Source organism: Entelurus aequoreus, linkage group LG19 (assembly GCF_033978785.1).
Source record: "Entelurus aequoreus isolate RoL-2023_Sb linkage group LG19, RoL_Eaeq_v1.1, whole genome shotgun sequence".
NCBI classification, from domain to species: Eukaryota; Metazoa; Chordata; class Actinopteri; order Syngnathiformes; family Syngnathidae; genus Entelurus; species Entelurus aequoreus.
Window position 1 is genome coordinate 33,202,312 of NC_084749.1, and position 27,289 is coordinate 33,229,600.

The 27,289-nt window shown below is 39.2% G+C and overlaps 1 protein-coding gene across 2 annotated transcripts in view; it reads left to right on the plus strand.

Moving 5' to 3' along the window:
- Positions 1–27,289, plus strand: part of LOC133635292 (F-BAR domain only protein 1-like) — a 108,850-nt gene that overhangs the window by 15,738 nt on the left and 65,823 nt on the right. Inside the window, exon 2 of one of the 2 annotated variants that reach the window (XM_062028342.1) lies at positions 8,146–8,199. In XM_062028342.1, coding sequence (XP_061884326.1) covers positions 8,170–8,199 — 30 coding nt within the window. In that variant the 5' untranslated portion in view covers positions 8,146–8,169. Of the gene's footprint in view, positions 1–8,145; positions 8,200–19,127; positions 19,334–27,289 lie in introns of those variants that run through there. The other variant, XM_062028343.1, reaches the window with a different exon arrangement.

Below are 27,289 nucleotides of genomic sequence, written 5' to 3' on the forward strand. Positions count from 1 at the left end.
TTGTGCGTACTACAATTTGCATTGACAATTTGGGAGTGTAGAGTTGTTGGCGCATGTCTTGGGATTATCTATGTGTTCTGAGCTTAAAACCACTTGATGAATTGCCATATAAAAGATGTAAAAATATACTGTACAAAAGTGCACAACAGCAAAATAAGTTAAGATAAATTATTTGCATAATAATGTACAAAAAATACAGTACAATTAAATTAAGAAGTAGAAATATATAATGTCACTGTCGTGCCTATTCTCAGCACTTGTCGATGGTCTAGTTTGTTGACCAAAATATTTTCTTACCTTACTTCTGATTCTCAGTACATTACATTTTATATGTAATGTTTTGTTGCTTAATGACTGGCGATTGCTTGTATAAAACAAAAAACTATCTTAGTATTAAAACATGTCACCATATTTTCAATACATTCATATTGTTTGGGGGGCCACCACATATAAATTTAGTGCTACTTGTTCATCCTCGTCCTCACTCCAAACACATTATAAACACATTGTTTGTTACAACTCCATACAGCACAGTCACTCCACTGCTTAACACAGCTCATACGCCTAGTCTGCCAGAGAATAAAGACGTAGCAGGAGAATATAGCGACTTAAGCGAGTAGCCCGAGCAACTTTTTGTGTGTTATCGGAGAAAGGTGTATTGTTTGTGCAATTAAAAAGGGACTTGTTTTGGTCTTCATGTTTTATAGTTACTTTTTGTTTCCCCCACGGCGTCCATTACAATGATAGGGTCATGCGTCAAATTAGACGATGGCTTTTAGTGGCTTTTAGGAGATCTAATAACTAGCCCTGTACCCTCTGCAACCCATTCCCAGAAACATTGATTAATAAGATCTAACTAACCGACTTTACGATAATTATTCACCATAAAAAAGCCTCTAAACTTGAATGGGTATTTAAAGTCACACAAACAAAAATACTGATCAAATAAGTTTCCTCATGGTAAAAAAAAAGTCCAATACCCAAACAATTCAGTCAGGTTAACCCTGGAAGGAATTGTGTCAGACTAGGAATATTAGATAAAAACTGATTGCATCATGCCAAATAGCCTTATACTTTCTGTGTGGAGTTTGCATGTTCTCCCCGTGACTGCGTGGGTTCCCTCCGGGTACTCCGGCTTCCTCCCACCTCCGAAGACATGCACCTGGGGATAGGTTGATTGGCAACACTAAATTGTCCCCAGTGTGTGAATGTGAGTGTGAATGTTGTCTATCGGTGTTGGCCCTGTGATGAGGTGGCGACTTGTCCAGGGTGTACCGCCTTCAGCCCGAATGCAGCTGGAATAGGCTCCAGCACCCTCCGCCATCCCGAAAGGGACAAGCAGTAGAAAATGGATGGATGGATGGATGTTTACATCCAACATCCTAAGTTATCCCATGCTGGTGTACATGTAATATGATTTGTAGCTCACTGACAAATAACACTTGACTGTATATGGTCTCCTAGCAATGCTATGCAAATCTTGGTTTAAAACTAACACTTAACAACAGATGCGTTTCCACTTAAATGAAATTATTACAGTGTTCAATGAACCCAAATAACACAGGGAGGTAGGGTACAGAAATCTCACAGAAAAGCTCCAGTGGACTGTCCGCTTCCTAAGTGAACACCGATGGCTGTAACATGTCACCTTTGTTCAGGTTTCAATAACCTGACAAAATAAAATACACGTTATGAATTTTAAAATAATAAGCATTCTTAAACATCAATTGCTTCATCTTCTGAAGTGTATTGTGCACAAGCCTATGATTTTCCTGTGTGGTCGTGTTTTTGGCTTTGTTACTTTGTTTTTGTTCTGTCCTGTTTAGTCAGCTTATTATTATTATTACTATTATAATTATTATTGGCTCATCAATTCCAATGTATTAACACATTGAACCCTTTTTTTTTTTTAGATAAAAAATATTTATGTATTTAATATTTGTTTACTTACTATGGTATACTTACTATTTATTTATTCAATCACTGTTCTGTTACAGAGAACAAGGAAATGGGATAAAATTGCTATGGTATGAAAAGGGGTAGGATTAAATAAGCATAGCTTCTTCCTACTTCTTTTCGGACATGCTGTCATAAAAAAAACTGGAAATATGTGATGCGTTACATTGTATCGTATGCATGTTCGAAATAAACTGAAACTGAACTGAACAAATCTGGTCTTAGAGGAGGATGAGGCTGCTCTGTAGCATTTTGTGCATCATGGACCTGGGGAGTAACACCTTGCCAACCCCTCTGATCAGCTGTTAAATTAAAAAAGGAGGAGGCCTTGTAGGTGTTGAGGAGGTAGTTTCTGTTGCCCTTGTCTCCTGTCCTGTATTAGAGACATCTTCGAGCACCCACCATTCAAACATGTTAACAATGGGATGAAAAGATGCTGCATCAGTTTTGTGCTGTAATTAGGTGTGTTCAAGTGTTTTTCAGTGTGTATAGGAATTTGTCTGATTAGTCCCCCATATGTTTCTCCAGACCTCATTTTTCATGGCGGCAATCTGTGCTGCGTCGGTTAATTTAGAACGGCTTTTTACCATTAGGCTGCGAGTCTATTCTTATCAAAACTGTGGTTTGGATTGCAGCTAGCATTTGTAGTGTGCTGGTTCACATCCAAATCAATTCAAATATTTGACTTGACTGGTGACCATCCCAATGTCTAGTCTGCCTTTTGCCCTAAGTCAACTAGTACGGATGACTATTTGACTAAATTATCCAACCAGGTCATAATGACAGCAAAGGGTGTCAAAATAATATATAAATGGCAGACATTTATCCATACAAATATAGAGAAGCTGCTCATGATTGTGTTTGAAGGAGATGTTGTAGAAGTCTGCTCTCAAAGATAATTGCTGTACATTATTATTATTACATTACTCTATAAAACTACTGTATTTGTTTGTGGTACTTTCTATTGTATTCTTTTTCGTACAATATTTCTTATCTAAAAATGTGTTTTCTTTTTAAAAAGCATGCTATATGTTAAAATTGTGCTGCTTTGGGGGGGCCAAGCACCGATTAAATTGATTTAAATTAATTTCAATCGGTGACGTTGATTTAAGATTCAAGTGTTTTGAGCTAAGAGCTTTGTCATATAACCGTTTAAGCCCGTAAGTTGAAGTACTACTGTATTTTAGAAGGCAAAAAACATAATTGTTTGTTGCAGCTAAGTAGTGCACCTCATTTGGAATAAGTTCTACATAATTGACAAAATTCTTAATGACTACCTAAGTGATTACTATGCTACAATAGTAGGGATGATACTCGAAACCGGTTTTCCCGGTTGTTCGATAAGAAAAGAACCGAGTCCTCTGACTCAAATCCCTTTTTGAGAACCGGTACCCGTTATCGAGACCACTATAGTAAAGAAAAAGAGTTGGTTCTTTATTCGAATCCCTCGGAATGAATCCCGTCCCGACCAGAAATGCCCCGTGAGACATCACAAGAAATGGCGTCACGTAGCTCAGTCATTAGGCGCAGATAGCGAAAGCAGGAAAAAAATGGACGGGAAAAAGCGCTCCAAGGTGTAATAAAGTTCAAAACAAAAGGTATAATCCAATGAATAACTTTACTGAGAGATTTGAGCAGGGTACAAACACATGACGAACACTTTTACGACCAACCGGAAACATAGCAACCAGGCTAGCAACGCACCTCCTTTACGGCAGCTGTCGCAACGTTCTTAAAGCAACCGCAGCACATACATATATGCCATCTCCCTTTTTTAACTTTTGTTTTTCTTTCTTTGTAAACAAAACAAAATCACACTGTATATGTGTTGTCTGTCTGATTATAAATAGTGCAGACGAGGCGTGTTGGCTGAGTTCTTGACGTTTACTTTCACAGCGTGCTCATTCTTAGCTGCCGGGTGACGATATGCAACAACACTTTTCGGGGCTACCGCGCATGCTCGTCACTCCCGTTGCATGCTGGGTAGTGTAGTTGTTATATTCCCTAGCTCATAACATCTTTCCCCCTATAAAGAAATAATGTTAACTCAAAGTGTATTTCTTTTTTTAGCTTTAACTTTTCATTTTTTAGCATTGTAACCACATTTGCAAATAACTTTTCTCTTCATAGAATTTTCTTTCAATAAAGAAATAAAGTGCAAAAATGTCAAAGCATCATAACAAACAGTTATGTCAAATAGCAGCAGAATTGCACTTTTTGGAGAGCTGTATTATTTTCAGTTTTGTGCCCAAGGGACCGATTTTATTTAACACTATATTATTATTTATACACCTATAGTGATCACAGAGACAGGTTGTTTTTGTGTTACTGTATATATTTGTTTTTCTGAAAAATCCCACTTAATATACTTTGGGTAACAACAGTCAATATTTATTTATTTTATTTTATTTTTTTAGGGGGGTAACAGTCAATATTTATTTATTTATTAGATTAAATTGTTTTCTTATATAATAAAAGTGAGCTTTTGTTAAACCAAATAGTGTTTTTTTCCATATACAACAACCTATCTGGACTCGATAAGAGAATCGATAAGGAATCGGTTCGATAGGAGGATTCGACAATAGGCTCGAACTCGATAATTTCTTATCAAACATCATCCCTATACAATAGGCTACAACATTTGCCATGACCCCTGAAGCGGTTAGCCCGTCTAGAACAGGGGTAGCGCTATGGGCGACCGGTGCAATGGACGTCAAGTGGATCTAGCATAATATTGTGAGAGTCCAGTCCATAGTGGATCTAACATAATAGTGAGAGTCCAGTACATAGTGGGGCCAGCAGGAGATCATCTTGAGCGGAGACAGGTCAGCAGCGCAGATACGTCCCCAACTGATTCGCAGATGAGCGGTCCACCCTGGGTCTCGACTTTGGACAGCTAGCGCATCATCTGTGGTCACAGAATCTGTGCCCTCCCCCCCTCCACAAAGGAGAGGCGGGCAGAGCAGAAAAGAAACGGCAGATCAACTGGTCTAAAAGGGGGTCTATTTAAAGGCTAGAGTATACAAATGAGTTTCAAGGTGGGACTTAAATGCTTCTACTGAGGTAGCATCTCTAACTGTTACCGGGAGGGCATTCCATAGTACTGGAGCCCGAATAGAAAATGTTCTATAGCCCGCAGACTTTTTTTGGGCTCTTAGAATCACTAATAAGCCGGAGTTCTTTGAACGCAGATTTCTTGCCGGGACATATGATACAATACAATCAGCAAGGTAGGATGGAGCTAGACCGTGTAGTATTTTATATGTAAGTAGTTAAACCTTAAAGTCACATCTTAAGTGCACAGGAAGCCAGTGCAGGTGAGCCAGTACAGGCGTAATATGATCAAACTTTCTTGTTCTTGTCAAAAGTCTAGCAGCCGCATTTTGTACCAACTGTAATCTTTTAATCAATCAATCAATCAATCAATCAATCAATGTTTATTTATATAGCCCTAAATCACAAGTGTCTCAAAGGGCTGTACAAGCCACAACGACATCCTCGGTACAGAGCCCACATACGGTCAAGAAAACTCACCCCAGTGGGACGTCAATGTGAATGACTATGAGAAACCTTGGAGAGGACCGTATATGTGGGTAACCCTTTTAATGGTAGACATAGGGAGACCCGAAAATTATACGTTACAGTAATCGAGACGAGACATAACGAACGCATGAATAACGATCTCAGCGTCGCTAGTGGACAAAATGGAACGAATTTTAGCGATATTACGGAGATGAAAGAAGGCCGTTTTAGTAACACTCTTGATGTGTGACTCAAACGAGAGAGTTGGGTCGAAGATAATACCCAGATTCTTTACCGAGTCGCCTTGTGTAATTGTTTGGTTGTCAAATGTTAAATAAATAATAAACGATATATGGGTTATACTTGTATAGCGCTTTTCTACCTTCAAGGTACTCAAAGCGCTTTGACAGTATTTCCACATTCACCCATTCACACACTGATGGCGGGAGCTGCCATGCAAGGCGCTAACCAGCAGCCATCAGGAGCAAGGGTGAAGTGTCTTGCCCAAGGACACAACGGACATGACTAGGATGGTAGAAGGTGGGGATTGAACCCCAGTAACCAGCAACCCTCCGATTGCTGGCACAGCCACTCTACCAACTTCGCCACGCCGTCCCCAAGGTGGTATTATTAAATAGGTGTCGGTGTCTAGCAGGACCGATAATCAGCATTTCCGTTTTCTTAGCGTTGAGTTGCAAAAAGTTAGCGGACATCCATTGTTTAATTTCATTAAGACACGCCTCCAGCTGACTACAATCCGGCGTGTTGGTCAGCTTTAGGGGCATGTAGAGTTTGGTGTCATCGGCATAACATTGAAAGCTAACACCGTATTTGCGTATGATGTCGCCTAGTGGCAGCATGTAAATACTAAAGAGTGCAGTGCCAAGAACCGAACCCCGGGGAACTCCACACGTTACCTTAACATAGTCCGAGGTCACATTGTTATGGGAGACGCACTGCATCCTGTCAGTAAGATAGGAGTTAAACCAAGACTAGGCTAAGTTTGACATACCAATACGTGTTTTGATACGCTCTAATAAAATATTATGATTGACGGTATCGAAAGCAGCGCTAAGATCAAGAAGCAGCAACATGGATGACTCATCAGCATCCATCGTTAGCAATAGATCATTAGTCATTTTTGTGAGGGCGGTCTCCGTAGAGTGATTTGACCTAAAACCCGATTGAAAGGGTTCACAGAGATTGTTAGACGCTAAGTGTTCATTTAGCTGCTGTGCAACAATTTTTTCGAGGATTTTCAAAATAAACGGAAGGTGGGACACCGGCCGGTAGTTTACCTGAGGTCAGGATCGAGGTTAAGTCTTTTGAGCACAGGATGAATAACCACTTTTTTAATGCTAGGGGAACAGTGCCAGAGGAAAGTGATAAGTTTATAATATTTAGCACTGATGGTCCTAATATTACAAACGGTTCCTTGATAAGTTTCCCAGGAAGTGGGTCAAGTAAACATGTTGTTTGTTTTATCCCATTTACACGCCGTATTACACCCAATCATGGCACCCACCTGTTCCCAATTAGCCTGTTCACCTGTGGTACGTTCCAAATAAGTGTTTGATGAGCATTCCTCAACTTTCTCAGTCTTTTTTGCCACTTGTGCCAGCTTTTTTGAAACATGTTGCAAGCATCAAATTCCAAATGAGCTACTATTTGCAAAGAATCACAAAGTTTACCAGTTAGAACGTTAAGTATCTTGTCTTTGCAGTGTATTCAATTGAATATAGGTTGAAAAGGATTTTCAAATCATTGTATTCTGTTTTTATTTACGATTTGCACAATGTGCCAACTTCACTGGTTTTGAGTTTTGTACATCGCCCAGGCCTACTTTCAGTGAAAGGGCAGAACCTGGCCAGGTCCCCCACACCTAGCATCGGATCTGTAGTAGGTTAGTAGTGATTTCAAGTGTAAACATTGAGACAAAAAAAAAAAATGCAAGCTGTGTCAAAACAAGATTGAAAAAGTTTAAAGACGACATTGTAAATATACATATCATTATGTGTAGAAAGGGTATTAACTTAAGAAAAGGATCATCATACAATTATTTAAATCAGGTCAATTGACAACTAATGTTTGAACCATATAATTATCATACTATGATCAAATCTATAGATGCACAATCACCTTCTTGGATGCTGCAATATCTCCTTCCCTATTTCTGTCATTGTTAATCCTTATCTTCCCCAACTGTCCTCCACCATTCCCCCGATCATTCCCCCGACCTCCTTCCTTTGGTCCCCCCATCCTCTGAGCTTTCTTCTGAAGTTTTTCTAAATCTGTCATTCCTCAGGAGCTCCCTTCCTACACTGAATGTGTCTCGTGTCTCATCACAAAAATGAGAAAATGAAGATGTGAAGTGAATTATATTTATATAGCCTTTTTCTTTAGTGACTCAAATTGCTTTACATAGTGAAACCCATTATCTAAGTTACATTTAAACCAGTGTGGGGGGCATTGGGAGCAGGTGGGTAAAGTGTCTTGCCAATGGACACAACGGCTGTGTCTAGGATGGAGGAAGCGGGCATCGAACCTGGAACCCTCAAGTTGCTGGCACGGCCGCTTTACCAACCGAGCCACGCCGCCCCAAGATGAGATGGAGCTATGGTTGACTTCTCTGTAATGCAGTTCTACCTTCTTTCTGTTCCTCCACAGAACGCTGTCAGTGCCTACTGAGTGATGATGGCATTCTTTCAGAACAACTTTTGGGTAAGGAAGTCTGTATGATGATGGCAGTGATGTTAAGCAGAGGAGACGTTTGTGATTTGTACTCAATATTTTACAACACAACCGGATCTTGTATTGAACTCTGTTTATTTTTTCGCCAGTTTCATTCGACATTACATTGTTCTTTATTGTTCTCTGACAATGCCATGTTCTTGCCCGGTTACTGGACAAGAAATCATTGTGGCTTTTGACATTTGAAGGTTTTGCAATGTAAAAGAATGTACCATGTTAACAAAATATGCCAGACAAGACCTTCTGAGCAAATACCCACATTTCATCTACAGTGATCCTGTACTTCAATTTACAAGTTGGTTCTGTAATGGATCTCCTAACTCCAAACACTTGTATCTCAAATAAACGTCTCCCATTGAAATTAATTGCATTTATTTAGTGCTAGGCCCCCCAAAACAGCACAATTTTAACGTCTAACATGACTTTTAAAAATAAAAACTAACTTTCAGCTAAGAAACATTCTATAAAAACAATACAATGGAATGTACAACTAACATCTACAGTTAGTTTAGTAAGTACGGTAATATAATAAAAATATAGCATTTACCTTGAAGAGCGTATCTCCTTACAGCTGCTTCTGTCAAACACACCATCAGCAGCTTTTCTTTATTTTAGTGGATAAATGGATAGATATTATTTCAACACTCTTGGCTGGCGTTAGTCTTAATCTGTTTATGGTGCAGACTAGCAGTGATAACTCAAATTGCTTCACCAAGTTGTCAACGTGCTTTGTCATGGTTTTGATTATAAATTTTTTTGATTCAATGACTATCATCTGCTTTTTCTAAGCACTGTTCTTCACACCAAGGCTCTTCCTTCCCATGGTTGGAAAACAAAGTTACTTATGTCCATCTCTATCTTATGATAGTGAGTAAGACCAGATGTTTTGGGGTGATCTTACAGGGTTCACTGTGACATTTGCTATACCAACTAATGGCGGGGAAGCTTGTAACTCAAATATTTGCTTGTTAGTTAAAGCATAACAATTACCCGAGATACCGCTCTTTTCTCAAAACACTCTTGTCGGGGCACTCTTAAATTGATGTACCACTTTAGCTCCAGAATTCTTGATGAGAAGGAACACAATGTAAAATAATCTCTCGTAATCACACATTACAATACAATCCAACAAAGTTTATGAACAAATTAGGAGAAATTGTTCATGTTGAACTTAAATTGCTGTTAAAAGCTCAATCTGACCTGCGCCCTAAATGGGAAGTAAAAAAAATTGGAATTTGTAATAGACATATTCTTGTTATAATTTAGAGGGGTCTTTTTAGATGGTAATCTGATTTTTTTTTTTTTAAAGATCGACGTTATTAATGTTACCAGTTTTATAGTCAGACGGGTAAAATAGTGGTTAACAGCCTTTTTGTCCCTTTAGCTGGTTAGTCATAATTTTCTATGTCCCGATGCACCTGCTGCTATTTCAGTTGTGTACCCTACTTTTACCATCGGGTTTCATCAGATGGTTAGAAACCTCAGTAAAAAATAAATATATAAGATATACAACAGAGGACTGGGATAAAAAAAACAACTGTGAAACTTCTCAAAGATAAGTGTGCCGTGCTTGTGGCGTCGTATTCAATAAGACTTGAGGCTGTAATTGCTGCCAAAGGTGCATCAACAAAGTATTGAGTAAAGACTGCGAATACTTATGTAGATGTGATTTTTTTAGCTTTTTATTTTTGATACAATTGCTAAATTAAAAAATAAAATAAAATCACACTGTGATTATGGGGTATTGTCTGAAAATGTTTGAGAACAAAAACAAATGTATTACACTTTTGGAATACAGCTTTAACATAAAAAAATGTGGAAAAAGGGAAGCACTGTGAATTTTTTCGGTTACACTGTATATTATGTTAATACCCTGTTTAAAGGCCTACTGAAATGAGATTTTCTTATTAAAACGGGGATAGCAGATCCATTCTATGTGTCATACTTGATCATTTCGCGATATTGCCATATTTTTGCTGAAAGGATTTAGTAGAGAACATCGACGATAAAGTTTGCAACTTTTGGTCGCTGATAAAAAAGCCTTGCCTGTACTGGAAGTAGCGTGACGTCACAGGTTGTGGAGCTCCTCACATCTCTCACATCTCCACATTGTTTACAATTATGGCCACAAGCAGCGAGAGCGATTCGGACCGAGAAAGCGACGATTTCCCCATTAATTTGAGCGAGGATGAAAGATTTGTGGATGAGGAAAGTGAGAGTGAAGGACTAGAGGGCAATGGAAGCGATTCAGATAGGGAAGATGCTGTGAGAGGCGGGTGGGACCTGATATTCAGCTGGGAATGACTAAAACAGTAAATAAACACAAGACATATATATACTCTATCACAATTTCCAGTTTCTCTTTTCAACATGTTCGAAAAGGAGTAGGAAGAAGCATAGCTTATTTAATCCTACCCCTTTTCTTTACATAACAGTTGCTAAAACTTTTTGTTCACTTCCTGTTCACAATTTATTCACAATAAACTCCATAAGTAATCACAATAAAATAAATAAATAAATAATAGTAATAATTTAATAATTGGTGAAGTAAGTCATATTTCATATGATGAGATAAGTAAGATTACTTTAAGAATGAATGAATATGGATGGATGAACTAAATTGAGAATGTTTGTCATGGTTCTTCTTCTTTGTACTTTGTAAACACTTTAAGTTTGAAGAGTTTCTTGAAGTGGATCATATTAGTACATTGTTTGATTGCTTTGCTTAATCCATTCCATAATTTAATTCCACATACTGATATACTGAAGTTCTTAAGTGTTGTACGTACATACAAATGTTTTAAATTACGTTTTTCTCTAAGATTATATTTCTCCTCTTTTTTTTTGAGAAGAATTGTTGTATATTCTTGGGTAGCAGGTTATAGTTTGCTTTGTGCATAATTTTAGCTGTTTGCAAATTCACTATGTCATGGAATTTGAGTATTTTTGATTCAATAAATAAAGGGTTTGTATGTTCTCTATATCCAACATTATGTATTATTATTCTAACTGATCTTTTTTGGAACACCGTTAGTGAATGAAGTGTACTTTTGTAGTCAATTCCCCATATTTCTACACAGTAGCTCAGATATGGTAACACTAGCGAGCAGTAGAGAATATGAAGTGATTTTTGGTCTAGAACATGTTTTGCTTTATTCATTATTGATGTGTTTCTCGCTACTTTATGTTGTATATTTTTTACATGAGATTTCCAGTTCAATTTATCATCAATCATTATACCTAGAAATGTAGTTTAATTTACTCTTTCAATTTGTACTCCATCTATTTGTATTTGTGTTTGACTTTCCCTTCTACTGTTACCAAATAGCATTATCTTAGTTTTACTGAGATTCAACGATAATCTGTTTTTGTCAAACCACTTTTGACAAAAACAGTTGTCCCAGTTCTCCACAGGCCAATGGTAAAGCTTGACTGTCATCGTTCGGAAATGTAAACAATGAAACACCGGCTACGACGTAGCCGCTACGTGTTTGTGTTGCTGTAGCCGACCGCTAATACACCGCTTCCCACCTACAGCTTTCTTCTTTGCTATCTCCATTGTTCATTAAACAAATTGCAAAAGATTCACCAACACAGATGTCCAGAATACTGTGGAATTTTGCGATGAAAACAGACGACTTAATAGCTGGCCACAATGGTGTCCCAAAATGTCCGCTACAATCCGTGACGTCACGCGCAAACGTCATCATACCGAGACGTTTTCAGCAGGATATTTCAAGGGAAATTTAAAATTGCACATTACTAATCTAACCCGGCCGTATTGGCATGTGTTGCAATGTTAAGATTTCATCATTGATATATAAACTATCAGACTGCGTGGTCGGTAGTAGTGGGTTTCAGTAGGCCTTTAAGCAGACACAAGTCAAAACGCAGCATAGCAGTGTTACCTTTGGGATACAGGCGATATGAGGCTGTACTGCATTAGTAAAAAAAAGTTTAGCAAGTGCAAGAGTGATGTTGGGACTACTAAACAGGTACAAGCAGTACCAAATACATTGTTCTCTGTACTATGATGCTCATTGTTAATAGGAAAGAGCACAGTTGAAAGCAGCAGTTTCGCAGATAACCTTACACTGAGTATTTTAGTCCATATGACAAACACATTGCAGATCTCGCAGTGGCTAATTCATTGAATTGTAACCTCCTAAAGAGCACAATTTTTTTTTAAATGAATGCTTTGATGTGATGCTCAATGGTTTATGTTAATGTAAAGATTGTGTATATGTTTTTAATTTAGCTTGACAGTACTTGAGACCTCAACCTGGGCCTATACATCCAATGACACAGAGAAGACAAGTTTCATTTGAGGTGACGGCGTGGCGCAGTTGTGAGAGTGGCCGTGCCAGCAACCTGAGGGTTCCTGGTTCGATCCCCACCTTCTACCAACCTCGTCACGTCCGTTGTGTCCTTGAGCAAGACACTTCACCCTTGCTCCTGATGGGTCGTGGTTAGGTCCTTGCATGGCAGCTCCCTCCATCAGAGTGTGAATGTGTGTGTGAATGTGGAAATAGTGTCAAAGCCCTTTGAGTACCTTGAAGGTAGAAAAGCGCTATACAAGTATAAACCATTTACCATTTGAAGTGCAGGTGACAGTAGTGTGCAATTAGGGTGTCTAGAGGGCTACACATTTTTCTGTTGTCTCGGCTTACTCATTTTCGCCCATCCTCTCTATTTTTTATCCTGCTTTTTTCTGTGACCTTGTTTTGCCGCAATTAGTCCTTGAGGTCTATCCGCCAACGTACACCTACATTACTGTATTTCTATCCATGTTGGTTATAGTGAATTCGCGTTTGATATGTGAGCAAGTATGAACTGGCATTGCACCCCAGTCTTGGGTGCATATTGGGTAAGAAGAATGCACTTTTCTTCAGAATGTTCTCACCTGCACATTTAATGATTTTTAGAGCCACTATGCTGATGTTGCTACCCAATTATGTTGATGTTATTGACAACCGTGTGCTGTGAGGCCATCTGTTCTGAAACTGTCTTGTTAGCAGGAATATTTGTGTGATCAGCGAAACTCCTTTGACCAAGCTAACTGGTCATTCAACAGGATGGATAGGCTTTGTGTGACTTCAGGTTGTTACATTTCTTGTCTGTCTGCCTGTCACAAATGTGGCATTAAAAGGCATGTTCTTCCACTAATATTTGGTCGAACTACAAATTGAGTAATCTGTACATTATTAGGCAAGGCAAGGCAAGGAAAGTTCAGAATCAGAATCAGAATCAGAAATACTTAAATAATCCCCGAGGGGAAATTAAGATTTTCAGCACAATCCCATTCGAGAGCAGACAAACATTACAGGGAGACAGAACAGGATTGCTGACGGGTCTGCCAACTTCCGGCGCCCCTTACAAAAAAAGTGAGATGCAGGTAAACGCTAGGGAGGGTAGGGTGGGTGGGGAGGGGGGGAATATTAAGTCTAAGCCTGGGCCCTGGAGAGGGGATCCAGACTGAGGCCAAGGAAAAAAAAAAAGAAAAAAAAACCTAATAGCCATAGCACACATAAACATATGTTTAAGAGGGAAACATCAAAGAACACAAAGGACATTAAATACATTAAAAGAGCAGAACTGATGCAACCAGCCACTTCTAGACACAGCCACAAAAGTAAAACAACAACAACAAAACAACTATACACTGCGGTGTTCCACGCCATCGTCTGCTGGGGTGAAGCGGAGCATGGCCAGAGACAGGAGCAGACCCAACAAAGCAACCAAGAGAGCCGACTCAACCCTCGGCCGCCCACCAACTCTCGGCCAGTGTCCAGTCCGCATGGATGAGCGAGGATGCGTCTAAGGAGACCGAGGTGTCCGATACCTGCTCATTCAGCCAAGACACTGTGAAGCTTGTCCTGTCTCTTCATCTTCACCTCCTCCATTCTCTCCAAACTGACTCTTGTGTGGCAGAGACCCAGCAGCTGGTCTCCATGGCCAAAAGGCTCCCGGGAGGCAGATCCAGAAGTTCACAAAAAAGCACAGCAGAAGTCACGAAAGTGGCACCCCTTGTCCCACAGCCCCAAAGGGTCCCGAACCAAAAGGCAAAAAAACCCCACATGAAAACGAGGGAAACATCAGGAACCCAAAAGGATGACACAAGAGCACAGAGCTCCTGCCAACAGCAGCCACTATAGCGGCGCCATCTTGGGGAAAAAAGACAACCAAAAAAACATCCATCCTTCCATTTTCTACCGCTTGTCCCTTTTTTGGGGTCGCGGGGGGTGCTGGAGCCTATCTCAGCTGCATTCGGGCGGAAGGCGGGGTACACCCTGGAGATAGACAGACATATAGTTACACTCACATTCACACATGTTCATTAAAAACATTAAAACCATTAAAACCATTAAAAACATGTTCGGTGGGTGGCCCATGCGTAAAATGTAACGATATAAACATTTTACATCATGGTTATTGTGACCAGAATGTTTATATATAGAGCTCAATTTGTACTCAAGGCAAGTCAAAATTATAAGAAGGGGGAAAAAGTCATAAAAGTCATCAAAATTCTAATTAAAATCATAAAATAAAATCATCATAAAAACTATTATAATTCAACTATCATATTCAAAAAATCAAACCGTGTGGATAAAATACTTTCTGTTGGCATATGTACAACTACAATTTATGGCAGGGGTATCAAACTCATTTTAACTCAGGGGTCGCATGAAGGAAAGTCTATTCCCACGTAGGCCGGACTTGTAAAATCTTAGCAAAATAACGTAAAAATATGACCACTTCAGATTGTTTTCTTTGTTTTACTTTTGCCCAAAATAGAACAAGCACATTCTGAAAAATGTACATATCACAAATAATCCTCTTGACAAAACACTTCAAGTTAGTCACACTTTACTGTGTAACTCTTGCTTGCTCGGCCTCAGTAAAAACCATTTGCTTGCCCAACAGAATTGCTATTGCGACATCCAGTGGACACATTGAGAGCAGCAGTTTCTTTAATTTGAAAATGCAGCTTATTTACCCTTAGCAAACTCATCTTGTGGGCCGGATTAAACCTGTTAGCCGCATGTTGGACATTGCTGATTCATGGCAACATCTAAATTTTCCGATGTACTATAATGATAATGGAATTAATAAAGACGCTCGTGTTTTGGGGGGTTAATTTGTGAATTCCAGTATCAGACAGCCTGCTGTGTGAACTACAAGTTGTCATATCAAAGGGGTTGTAAAATGCACCCTGCGGTAACAGGGTGAGTTAGTAGGGGTGTTACGGTACACCATCATCATAGTTTGGTATGTACCTTGTAAGGCTGCACGATTATGGCCAAAATAATAATCAAAATTTTTTAAATCAATATTGATTATTCATTATGTTGGGTAAAACATAATGTTTTCCAATTGTCAGCAATTTTCCTGCTGTGGGAAGATTGTTTGGGGTGGCATGAATGCGACGTCATCATGTAGTTTGTATTGATAGATACTAATAAAAGGACAAAATAAACCTTGTCTATTTATTTAAAGACACATATTTGTGGTTTGTTTATTAGTAGTTTGAACATGTTATATATGCTTTTAGCTCTTTTTGTCCATTTTTGATGGGTTTTTTCGGGGCCATTAAAAACACATGTTCGGTGGGTGGCCCATGCGTAAAATGTAACGATATAAACATTTCACATCATGGTTATTGTGGCCAGAATTATCAGTTATCATTTATATCGTGGTACATTTTAATATGCTCAACAAGTACAAACCCCAAAACCAGTGAAGTTGGCATGTTGTGTAAATGAAAACTAAATACAATGATTTGCAAATCCTTTTCAACCTATATTCAATTGAATTGACTGCAAAGACAATACTTAACGTTTGAACTGGAAAACTTTATTTTTTTGCAAATATTAGCTCATTTGGAATTTGTAGCCTGCAACATGTTTAAAAAAAAGCTGGCAAAAGTGGCAAACAAGACTGAGAAAGTTGAGGAATGTTCATCAAACACTTATTTGGAACATCCCACAGGAGAACAGGCTAATTAAGAACAGGTGAGGGCCATGATTGGGTATACAAGCAGCAGTGGCGTGCAGTCACTAGAGGCAGGGGAGGCACGGACTCACCTGCCATCATGGAAAGAAAAAAAAAAGTAAAAAGAAAAAAAATGTATTAAATTGTTATATGTATCAAGTGATTATACTAAAGTTATTTTCCATTTAACTTCACCAGTTTTAGATTATTTTTATTTTTATTTTCACATTTGCCGTTCAAATACTGAGAAGAGACGGTGCGGTGATCAGCAGCCAGTTGAGGCACGTCACTGATTTGTGCCTCAACATGGATTGTGCGCAATGACTCGGTTAACTGCTGGCTTGCTGTGAAGTGAGACCGTAATGCTATATGAATTATATTATACATTTCCATAGTTTAGTTAGCTGAGGTATATAATGTACAGTGCATTTTGTCAACAACTGTATGTGTGTAACGTATTTCTTGTGCTGAGCGATCATAAAACTGGAGGCTCGTCTCATAACCCCGCCTCCTGGTGCCAAGCACCTCCGCCGCAGAATGCACCGCCCGACGGGAGCGCCACACCAACCAAAGCCCACACCCAAACCCTCCACGTGCAAGACCGAATCCACCCAAAAAAAGTCACTTAACAAGGAGCCAAAAAGTGCAAAAACAACAATGCTCGCGCGGCGCGCCGGAGGAGCCGTGAACAGGGACACAACATTAGGTACACCTGCAGACTGCAGCGCGGATTTCATATTTCATTCATTCACAACTCTTCCAACATGAACACCACTGCTCCCGCACTTATAAGTAAAGGTAAGACCATAATAACGTTTTTTTAATTAAATGTGCTTTTTTGTGTGCTACAGTTTGTAAGTGTAAAGTTAAAGTTAAGTATACCAATGATTGTCACACACACACTAGTTGTGGTGAAATTTGTCCTCTGCATTTGACCCATCCCCTTGTTCACCCCCTGGGAGGTGAGGGGAGCAGTGGGCAGCAGCGGCGCTGTGCCTGGGAATAATTTTTGGTGACTTAACCCCCAATTCCAACCCTTGATGCGGAGTGCCAAGCAGGGAAGAATGCTGGTATGAGCTTTTAAACATAACCCGTTAACTGCCGCCAATCAAATGGTGAATAAAATGCTCTTTAGGGTTCATATGTTTGTAAATCTGACTGTGATGAAGTCAGTGCCTCACCTGACATGAACCTCACCGCACGCCACTGAAAAGCAGCTTCCATGAAATGGTCAGTCATTCACAAACAAGGATTGGGCGAGGGTCACCACTTTGTGAACAAATGCGTTAGCAAATTGTCAAACAATTTAAGAACAACATTTCTCAATGAGCAAGGAATTCAGGGATTTCAACATCTAAGGTCCATAATATCATCTAAAGTAGAGATGTCCGATAATATCGGACTGCCGATATTAACGGCCCGTAAATGTAATAAAATAAAAATATATATAATAAAAAAAATAAAAAAATGTAATACCGGAAATTATCGGTATCGGTTTCAAAATTATCTGTATTGGTTTCAAAAAGTCAAATGTATGACTTTTTAAAACGCCGCTGTGTACACAGACGTAGGGAGAAGTACAGAGCGCCAATAAACCTTAAAGGCACTGCCTTTGCGTGCCGGCCCAGTCACATAACTACGGCTTTTCACACACACAAGTGAATGCAAGGCATACTTGGTCAACAGCCATACAGGTCACACTGAGGGTGGCCGTATAAACAACTTTGACACTGTTACAAATATGCGCCACACTGTGAACCCACACCAAACAAGAATGACAAACACATTTCGGGACAACATCTGCACCATAACACAACATAAACACAACAGAACAAATACCCAGAACCCCTTGCAGCACTAACTCCTCCGGGATGCTACAATATACACCCCCCATGTGTGGCGCAGTATTAAGCCTAAAATACCACAACAGAGACTGTTGAACAACTTAAGCTGTACATCAAGCAAGAATGGGAAATAATTCCACCTGAAAAGCTTCAAAAATTGGTCTCCTCAGTTCCCAAACGTTAACTGAGTGTTGTTAAAAGGAAAGGCCATGTAACACAGTGGTAAAAATGCCTGCGTGCTAACTTTTTTGCAATGTGTTGTTGCCATTAAATTCTAAGTAATGATTATTTGCAAAAAAAAAATGTTTCTCAGTTTGAACAATAAATATCTTGTCTTTGCAGTCTATTTAATTGAATTTGCAAATCATTGTATTCTGTTTTTATCTACGAATTACACAACGTGCCAACTTCACTGGTTTTGGTTTTTTTACTTATACGCACACTGAAATCATTTGACCAAATATTTTAATAACTAAAATAAATAGACACACTTTTAGACAGTCCACAATTTTGCATGTTCACTGATAGTGTTCTGGTAGGCGTTGTGACTTCCTACTCTGTTCAGCAGTCCTTTAATGCATTGTAAAGACTCCATCTTGTACGCCTCTGAGTATAGAACAATCACTATGTGCTAAAAAAGCACAGCTTGAAGGTTCATTGTGCACAGTTGATTAATTGATTGATTAAATAATTTATTAAGTTTTCATAGGAAAGGGTCCAGTGTTATGGCAGTACAGATTCACTGGTACAAGGTTAACTGTAAAGAAATTACTTCATTTGAAGTCCTTTTTTAACTCATAACATTGAAAAACATACAGACAGCACACAATACTATGCAGAAAGTAGCATTCAAAAAACAAAAATACTGCAAGAAAATAAAAATAAAGATTAAAAAAAATATAAAAGGCTTTGTCTAATCCCAGTTACGAGTTACAGCCGCCTGGAGGTGGCTTTTCAAAGCGGCTTTGATGGAATTTACACTCCTTTATGACTCCTTTATCCTTTATTGGTAGGGAGTTACACATTTTGGTGGTATAGCAGGCAAACGGATTAAGAACCTTTTTTGGTGTCAAATCTGGATTGAACGTGATTTGCAGAATTAGCTCTAGTATTGTAGTGGTGAACATATTTTACGTTTTGGCAGTATCTCGAGAGGTATATGGCATTTTAATGGTATAGTGTATCTTGTACACCAGGCCCCTTGCAAGAAGCTGTACTCTGTCGGCTACCAAGAGCCACCCCACGCTAAGAAAATGTTTGGCGGAAAGGTGAGCCCGGTATGGAAGGTTGAGTAGCGTAATCAGTTTGTTTTGGGCCGTCTGGAGTTTGTTATCTAGAGCCTTTGAGGCGTCACGCTACCAAACATGAACTTCAAAGTCAAAGTGGGGTTTTCAGTGTATCTCTCTACCCACCAGCTGGGCGATCCTATGTATCAACCCAATTTGTTTTGTTGATTTGAATTGGTTTGCAACCTTTTTTGTGCAGAGTGTTTACTGGTTTGACATCCTGAGGGACCTGCCCTGTTTTATAGATAAGGTAAAGATGTTTTTAAAGTTAATAATGTGGGTAATGATTGGAACAATAGCGGTGGCTGAGTCTCTGAGAAATCCAGCAGGAATTTTGTCCTGGCTGGTGGCCTTGTGTTTATATATGGCGCTCAATTTTTTAAACACCTTTCACTTCTCAGTATTTTCTATCTCTGTATTTAATTGAATCTAGGATTTCTGAATGCATACATGGTTGTGATCAGATTGTAACTTTAGTTGCTTAGACAATAATGTTTAATGGGGAAATACAAACCCCGTTTCCATATTAGTTGGGAAATTGTGTTAGATGTAAATATAAACGGAATACAATGATTTGCAAATAATTTTCAACCCATATTCAGTTGAATATGCTACAAAGACAACATATTTGATGTTCAAACTGATAAACATTTTTTTTTTTTGCAAATCATTAACTTTAGAATTTGATGCCAGCAACACGTGACAAAGAAGTTGGGAAAGGTGGCAATAAATACTGATAAAGTTGAGGAATGCTCATCAAACACTTATTTGGAACATCCCACAGGTGAACAGGCAAATTGGGAACAGGTGAGTGCCATGATTGGGTATAAAAGTAGATTCCATGAAATGCTCAGTCATTCACAAACAAGGATGGGGCGAGGGTCACCACTTTGTCAACAAATGCGTGAGCAAATTGTTGAACAGTTTAAGAAAAACCTTTGTCAACCAGCTATTGCAAGGAATTTAGGGATTTCACCATCTACGGTCCGTAATATCATCAAAGGGTTCAGAGAATCTGGATAAATCACTGCACGTAAGCAGCTAAGCCTGTGACCTTCGATCCCTCAGGCTGTACTGCATCAACAAGCGACATCAGTGTGTAAAGGATATCACCACATGGGCTCAGGAACACTTCAGAAACCCACTGTCAGTAACTACAGTTGGTCGCTACATCTGTAAGTGCAAGTTAAAACTCTCCTATGCAAGGCGAAAACCGTTTATCAACAACACCCAGAAATGCCGCCGGCTTCGCTGGGCCTGAGCTCATCTAAGATGGACTCATACAAAGTGGAAGAGTGTTCTGTGGTCTGATGAGTCCACATTTCAAATTTTTTTTGGAAACTGTGGACGTCATGTCCTCCGGACCAAAGAGGAAAAGAACCATCCGGATTGTTATAGGCGCAAAGTTGAAAAGCCAGCATCTGTGATGGTATGGGGTGTATTAGTGCCCAAGACATGGGTAACTTGCACATCTGTGAAGGCGCCATTAATGCTGAAAGGTACATACAGGTTTTGGAGCAAAATATGTTGCCATCCAAGCAACGTTACCATGGACGCCCCTGCTTATTTCAGCAAGACAATGCCAAGCCACGTGTTACATCAATGTGGCTTCATTGTAAAAGAGTGCGGGTACTAGACTGGCCTGCCTGTAGTCCAGACCTGTCTCCCATTGAAAATGTGTGGCGCATTATGAAGCCTAAAATACCACAACGGAGACCCCCGGACTGTTGGACAACTTAAGCTGTACATCAAGCAAAAATGGGAAAGACTTCCACCTGAGAAGCTTAAAAAATGTGTCTCCTCAGTCCCCAAACGTTTACTGAGTGTTGTTAAAAGGAAAGGCCATGTAACACAGTGGTGAACATGCCCTTTCCCAACTACTTTGGCACGTGTTGCAGCCATGAAATTCTAAGTTAATTATTTTTTGCAAAAAAAAATAGTTTATGAGTTTGAACATCAAATATCTTGTCTTTGTAGTGCATTCAATTGAATATGGGTTGAAAAGGATTTGCAAATCATTGTATTCCGTTTATATTTACATCCAACACAATTTCCCAACTCATTTGGAAACGGGGTTTGTATGTTAATGTCTCATCTGTTCATGTTACCGAGCTAGCGCCAGTCAGTCCGTGAGTTTGTCAAGGTGCGTTTTTTCGATCATTATAATTCAAAACAGTAATGTTAACCGCAGAGTTTTACCGCAGTTTTCGTTAACACTGTTTATCGTTGCATCCCCTACCCACGCGTCATCAATTGGACAACCCCGCTCGAACCTATCATACATTTAGTATGAAACATGTACATAGAACACGGAAAAACCTCCAGTCCATCATAAGCAATCCACATCACCCACTGCACAGCACCATCAGACAAAGAAGCAGTTTCAGTGACAGATTGCTCTCACTGTACTGTTGCACTGACAGACTGAGCAGATTGTTCCCCCATGACGCCATTCGGATTTTTAACACCTCCACGAGAAATAAATAAAAACAAACTCATGGCGGGATTTTTTTCCTACTACCTGTGTCATTTTACACAACCTGCACACTCTACTTTTGTCCTCATGCACATTCACATTTTGCTCTATTGCACCATGAAACCGGAACTGTGTCACTGTATTTTATCCGTATTTTAATTTATCTTATTGCTTAGCGTTTTCACAGAGCTTGCCCGTCATGGGTAATATTTTTTTGTTTATTATGCCATTTTTTATATTTTAGTTACCTTTGCTCCTTAATGGGGATGTCCGATAATATCGGCCTGCCGATATTATCGGCCGATAAATGCGTTAAAATGTAATATCGGAAATTATCGGTATTGTTTTTTTTATTATCTGTATCGTTTTTTTTTTTTTTTGTTTTGTTTTTTTAATTAAATCAACATAAAAAACACAAGATACACTTACAATTAGTGCACCAACCCAAAAAACCTCCCTCCCCCCATTTCTTTCTGTTATCAATATTCTGGTTCCTACATTATATATAAATGATAAATGGGTTATACTTGTATAGCGCTTTTCTACCTTCAAGGTACTCAAAGCGCTTTGACAGTATTTCCACATTTACCCATTCACACACACATTCACACACTGATGGCGGGAGCTGCCATGCAAGGCGCTAACCAGCAGCCATCAGAGGCAAAGGGTGAAGTGTCTTGCCCAAGGACACAACGGACGTGACTAGGAAGGTAGAAGGTGGGAATTGAACCCCAGTAACCAGCAACATCAATATATATCAATACAGTCTGCAAGGGATACAGTCTGTAAGCACACATGATTGTGCGTGCTGCTGCTCCACTAATAGTACTAACCTTTAACAGTTAATTTTACTCATTTTCATTAATTACTAGTTTCTATGTAACTGTTTTTATATTGTTTTACTTTCTTTTTTATTCAAGAAAATGTTTTAATTTAGTTATCTTATTTTTTTATTTTTTTTAAAAAGTACCTTATCTTCACCATACATGGTTGTCCAAATTAGGCATAATAATGTGTTAATTCCACGACTGCATATATCGGTTGATATCGGTATCGGTAATTAAAGAGTTGGACAATATCGGAATATCGGATATCGGCAAAAAGCCATTATCGGACATCCCTACTCCATAACCTTGTAAAGCTGCTAGAAATGTAATTTCCTTTTGGAGATGGACAAAGTATCTGTCTATTAAATGACAAAATTGACACGGCGCAGCATGGTGACCCTAGGATGAAAAGACAAAAACCAGCGTGCAGGTAATAATGTTTAATTATTTAAGTAGAATGGAAAAAAAGGACTCGTGCAAGGCACATAGCAGCAGCGAGGTAACACATGCAAAAATGAAACTGGTATATAAACCTTCCTAATTGCCAACCCAGGTACATGTGAGGAGAATAGCACTCAAGAGAATGAGTGAAGTCACTGCAGAACAAAACAAGAACAAAAGTGTGCTAGACAGAAAGACACTAAAAACAAAGGATAAACAACATAAAACTCAAAAACTGTCACACAGACCGTGACAATAATGTACATCACTTCCTGTCAATGAGAAAGGACGCAAAGAAAAAAAGCTCCGCTTCTGCTACCGGAGTTTTTGTTAAGTCTGAAGATTTTGACCACTGATTTGCGACCACAGCCACAGAAGAGTCGCCTGGCATCTTCGATCTGATTTTGGTCAGTTGAGAGGCACTGATACGCTGAAATAAGGCGAGTGGAAGAGCCGTTAGCCTCAAGCCAAAGGCGCCTCCCGCAGTTCAAAGCGGTTGTCTAGCAACCAAAAGCTACGGCGAGTTTACAGCTGTTTTAAAGTGATCCCGATGTCGCAGAGTGATATAAGTTGACAGGCTGACACCTCAAATTGATCTCTGAATGGCGCAAGGTACGAAATTGTTGAAAAAACAAGTTAAAAGTGCCGCAAGTCGCTAAAGAAGTAACTGCCCTTAAGACATAAGAGGCGCTGACGTCAGTGACTGCCGCGATGCCAAAAGTTAAAGGCCTACTGAAATGATTTTTTATTTATTTAAACGGGAATAGCAGATCCATTCTATGTGTCATACTTGATCATTTCGCGATATTGCCATATTTTTGCTGAAAGGATTTAGTAGAGAAAATCGACGATAAAGTTCGCAACTTTTGCTCGCTGATAAAAAAAAACCCTTGCCTGTACCGGAAGTAGCGTGACGTCACAGGAGCTAGGATTCCTCACAATTCCCCGTTGTTTACAATGGAGCGAGAGAGATTCGGACCGAGAAAGTGATGATTACCCCATTAATTTGAGCGAGGATGAAAGATTCGTAAATGAGGAACGTTACAGTGAATGACTTGAGAGGCAGCGATGGACGTATCTTTTTTCGCTCTGACCGTAACTTAGGTACAAGCTGGCTCATTGGATTCCACACTCTCCTTTTTCTATTGTAGATCACAGATTTGTATTTTAAACCACCTCGGATACTATATCCTCTTGAAAATGAGAGTCGAGAACGCGAAATGGACATTCAGTGCCTTTTATCTCCACGACAATACATCGGCGAAATGCTTTAGCTACGAGCTAACGTGATAGCATATTGCTTTAACTGCATATAGAAACAAAAGAAATAAACCCCTGACTGGAAGTATAGATAGAAAATCAACAATACTATTAAACCGTGGACATGTAAATACACGGTTAATGCTTTCCAGGCTGGCGAAGGTTAACAATGCTGTGCTAACGACGCCATTGAAGCTAACTTAGCAACCGGACTGCACAGAGCTATGCTAAAAACATTAGCTCTCCACCTACGCCAGCCAGCCCTCATTTGCTCATCAACACCCGTGCTCACCTGCGTTCCAGCGATCGGTAGAAGGACGAAGGACTTCACCCGATGCGTTTAGCGGCCCGGAGACGTAGGAAGTCAAGGTGAAGTCGGCGGCTAGCGCGGCTAGCGCGGCTAGCGCGGCTAGCGCGGCTAGCGCGGCTAGCGCTCCAACAAAGTCCTCCTGGTTGTGTTGCTGTAGTCCGCTGCTAATACACTGATCCCACCTACAACTGTCTTCTTTGCAGCCTTCATTGTTCATTAAAAAAATTGCAAAAGATGTCCAGAATACTGTGGAATTATGAAATGAAAACAGAGCTTTTTGTATAGGATTCTACGGGGTACCATAACTTCCGTTACTCGGACTTCGTCACGCGCATACGTCATCATACCGCGATGTTTCAGCCGGATATTTCCCGGGAATTTTAAAATGTCACTTTATAAATTAACCCGGCCGTATTGGCATGTGTTGCAATGTTAAGATTTCATCATTGATATATAAACTATCAGACTGCGTGGTCGGTAGTAGTGGCTTTCAGTAGGCCTTTAAAGGATTGACTGGAAAGACTGATTTGAAGCTGGGTACAGGACATGATGGGATTCAAGAAGGGATACTACAAAAAATACTCCAGGAATTTAAAGAAGAAATGATAGAAAAATGGGAAGAATTGACGGATGGATGGAAAGAGGATATGAAAGAAATGAAAGAAGAAATTAAAGAAATGAAAAAAGAGAACAACTCCAGAAATAAAGAAGCCACTGAAATGAGCAAACAAATGAAGATCCTTCAAGAAGACAACAACATGCTGAGGAACATCATAGATGAAATGGATCAGGATAAACGAATGAATGATATCATTGTGACAGGGCACTGAATTAAACCAAGATCCTATGCGAAAGCTGTGAATAATGAAGGTGAACCAGATGAAATGGATATGGTCTCAGCAGAACAGCAAGTGGTCAACTTTCTGCAATCAAAATAAATTGAAATTGACATTAATACCATCGAAACATGCATCCCACTGAACGGAAGAAACAACGCCACTCCAGTCGTGCTCGTGAAACTCGTAAACAGAAAATCTAAAATGGCATTGCTGAGACAGGGAAAAAAGCTGAAGGGAACAAATGTGTACATGAATGAGCATCTCACAAAACGTAGTGCTGGAATCGCCAAGAAAGCACGCGACTTGAGAAGGCAGGGAAAAATCCAGGGAACTTGGAGCGCCAACTGTAAAATCTACATCAAGCTGAATGGAAGTCCAGAAGCAAGAGTAATTGTTGTCCATGACATCAAGGACCTGGACAATTTGTAAAGTTTACACAGCTACCACAACAACGATGATAATGGACTCTGACAGAAAACAAGCACCTAAATTCAGCATCGGCACTACTATGTTCCAAGGGACGACTAAACAAGAGGACCTAGATTCAGGATTGCATTCACCTACACTTATAGAGATTATTGAAACAACATCAAAGATTGTTGAACAAGAAAATATGGAACTAAAAAATTTCTGCTACAAAGATCACAAAAACCAGGATTTGGAAAATGATATAGATCCAGATACAAAAAATTTTCTCCCACATCAGTAATAGTTGTTTTTATTATACAGATGATCAATATAATAGCAACATTGAATGTGATAACAAATGGTCAATTATTCATTTTAATAGTAGAAGCTTGTATGCAAATTACAACAACATTAAGAACTTTTTGGAACACATCAACGAATCCTTCAAAGTGATTGCTGTCACAGAAACATGGATTGATGATAAAAAAAGGAATAGATTTTGATCTGGAGGGATATGAGCTAAACTACATCAACAGAACCAACAAAAATGGAGGAGGAGTAGCTGTGTACGTGATGAAGAACCTGAACTACAAAGTGGTAAAAAACATGTCATTTGCTATAGATAATATCTTAGAATGTATAACCATTGAAATATGTCAGGAAAAAAGCAAAAACATATTCATCAGTTGTATATATAGATCACCTAAGTCAAGTATAGAAACATTTGAAGAATGGATCAGGGCAACTTACATGGACAATGGTCAAAGAATAATGTTCTTATGTGGTGACTTTAATATTGACTTATTGAACCCCAACAAGCAAAAGTCTATTGATGACTTCATTGATACAATGTACAGCATCAGTCTATATCCTAAAATCACAAAGCCAAGCAGAATCACAGGACACTGTGCCACGCTTATTGATAATATTTTTACCAATGATTTTGATAATAACACTACAAGTGGTCTACTTATAACCGACGTTAGTGATCATCTGCCAGTTTTTACAATATATGATGGAAACTACAAGAAGAACATGGAAGACAAAAGGACATTTCGAAGACTATGCACAGAGAAGAGGATGACTGCCTTCAAAATTGAGCTACAAAAGCAAGATTGGGACAATGTGTACAATGAAAAAGAGGTTGATGAAGCATATGAACATTTCTTAAACAAGTTCATAAAGAATAATCAACCATGGATGACAAAAGGATTAAAAAATGCTTGTAAGAAGAAGAATACACTATATAGAAAATGTATAGCACAAAGAACTATAGAGGCAGAAATTAAGTACAAAAAGTATAACAAGTTAACAGACATACTACGATCATGTAGAAAAGAATATTACAGTGAATTATTGGACAGGAACAAAAATATG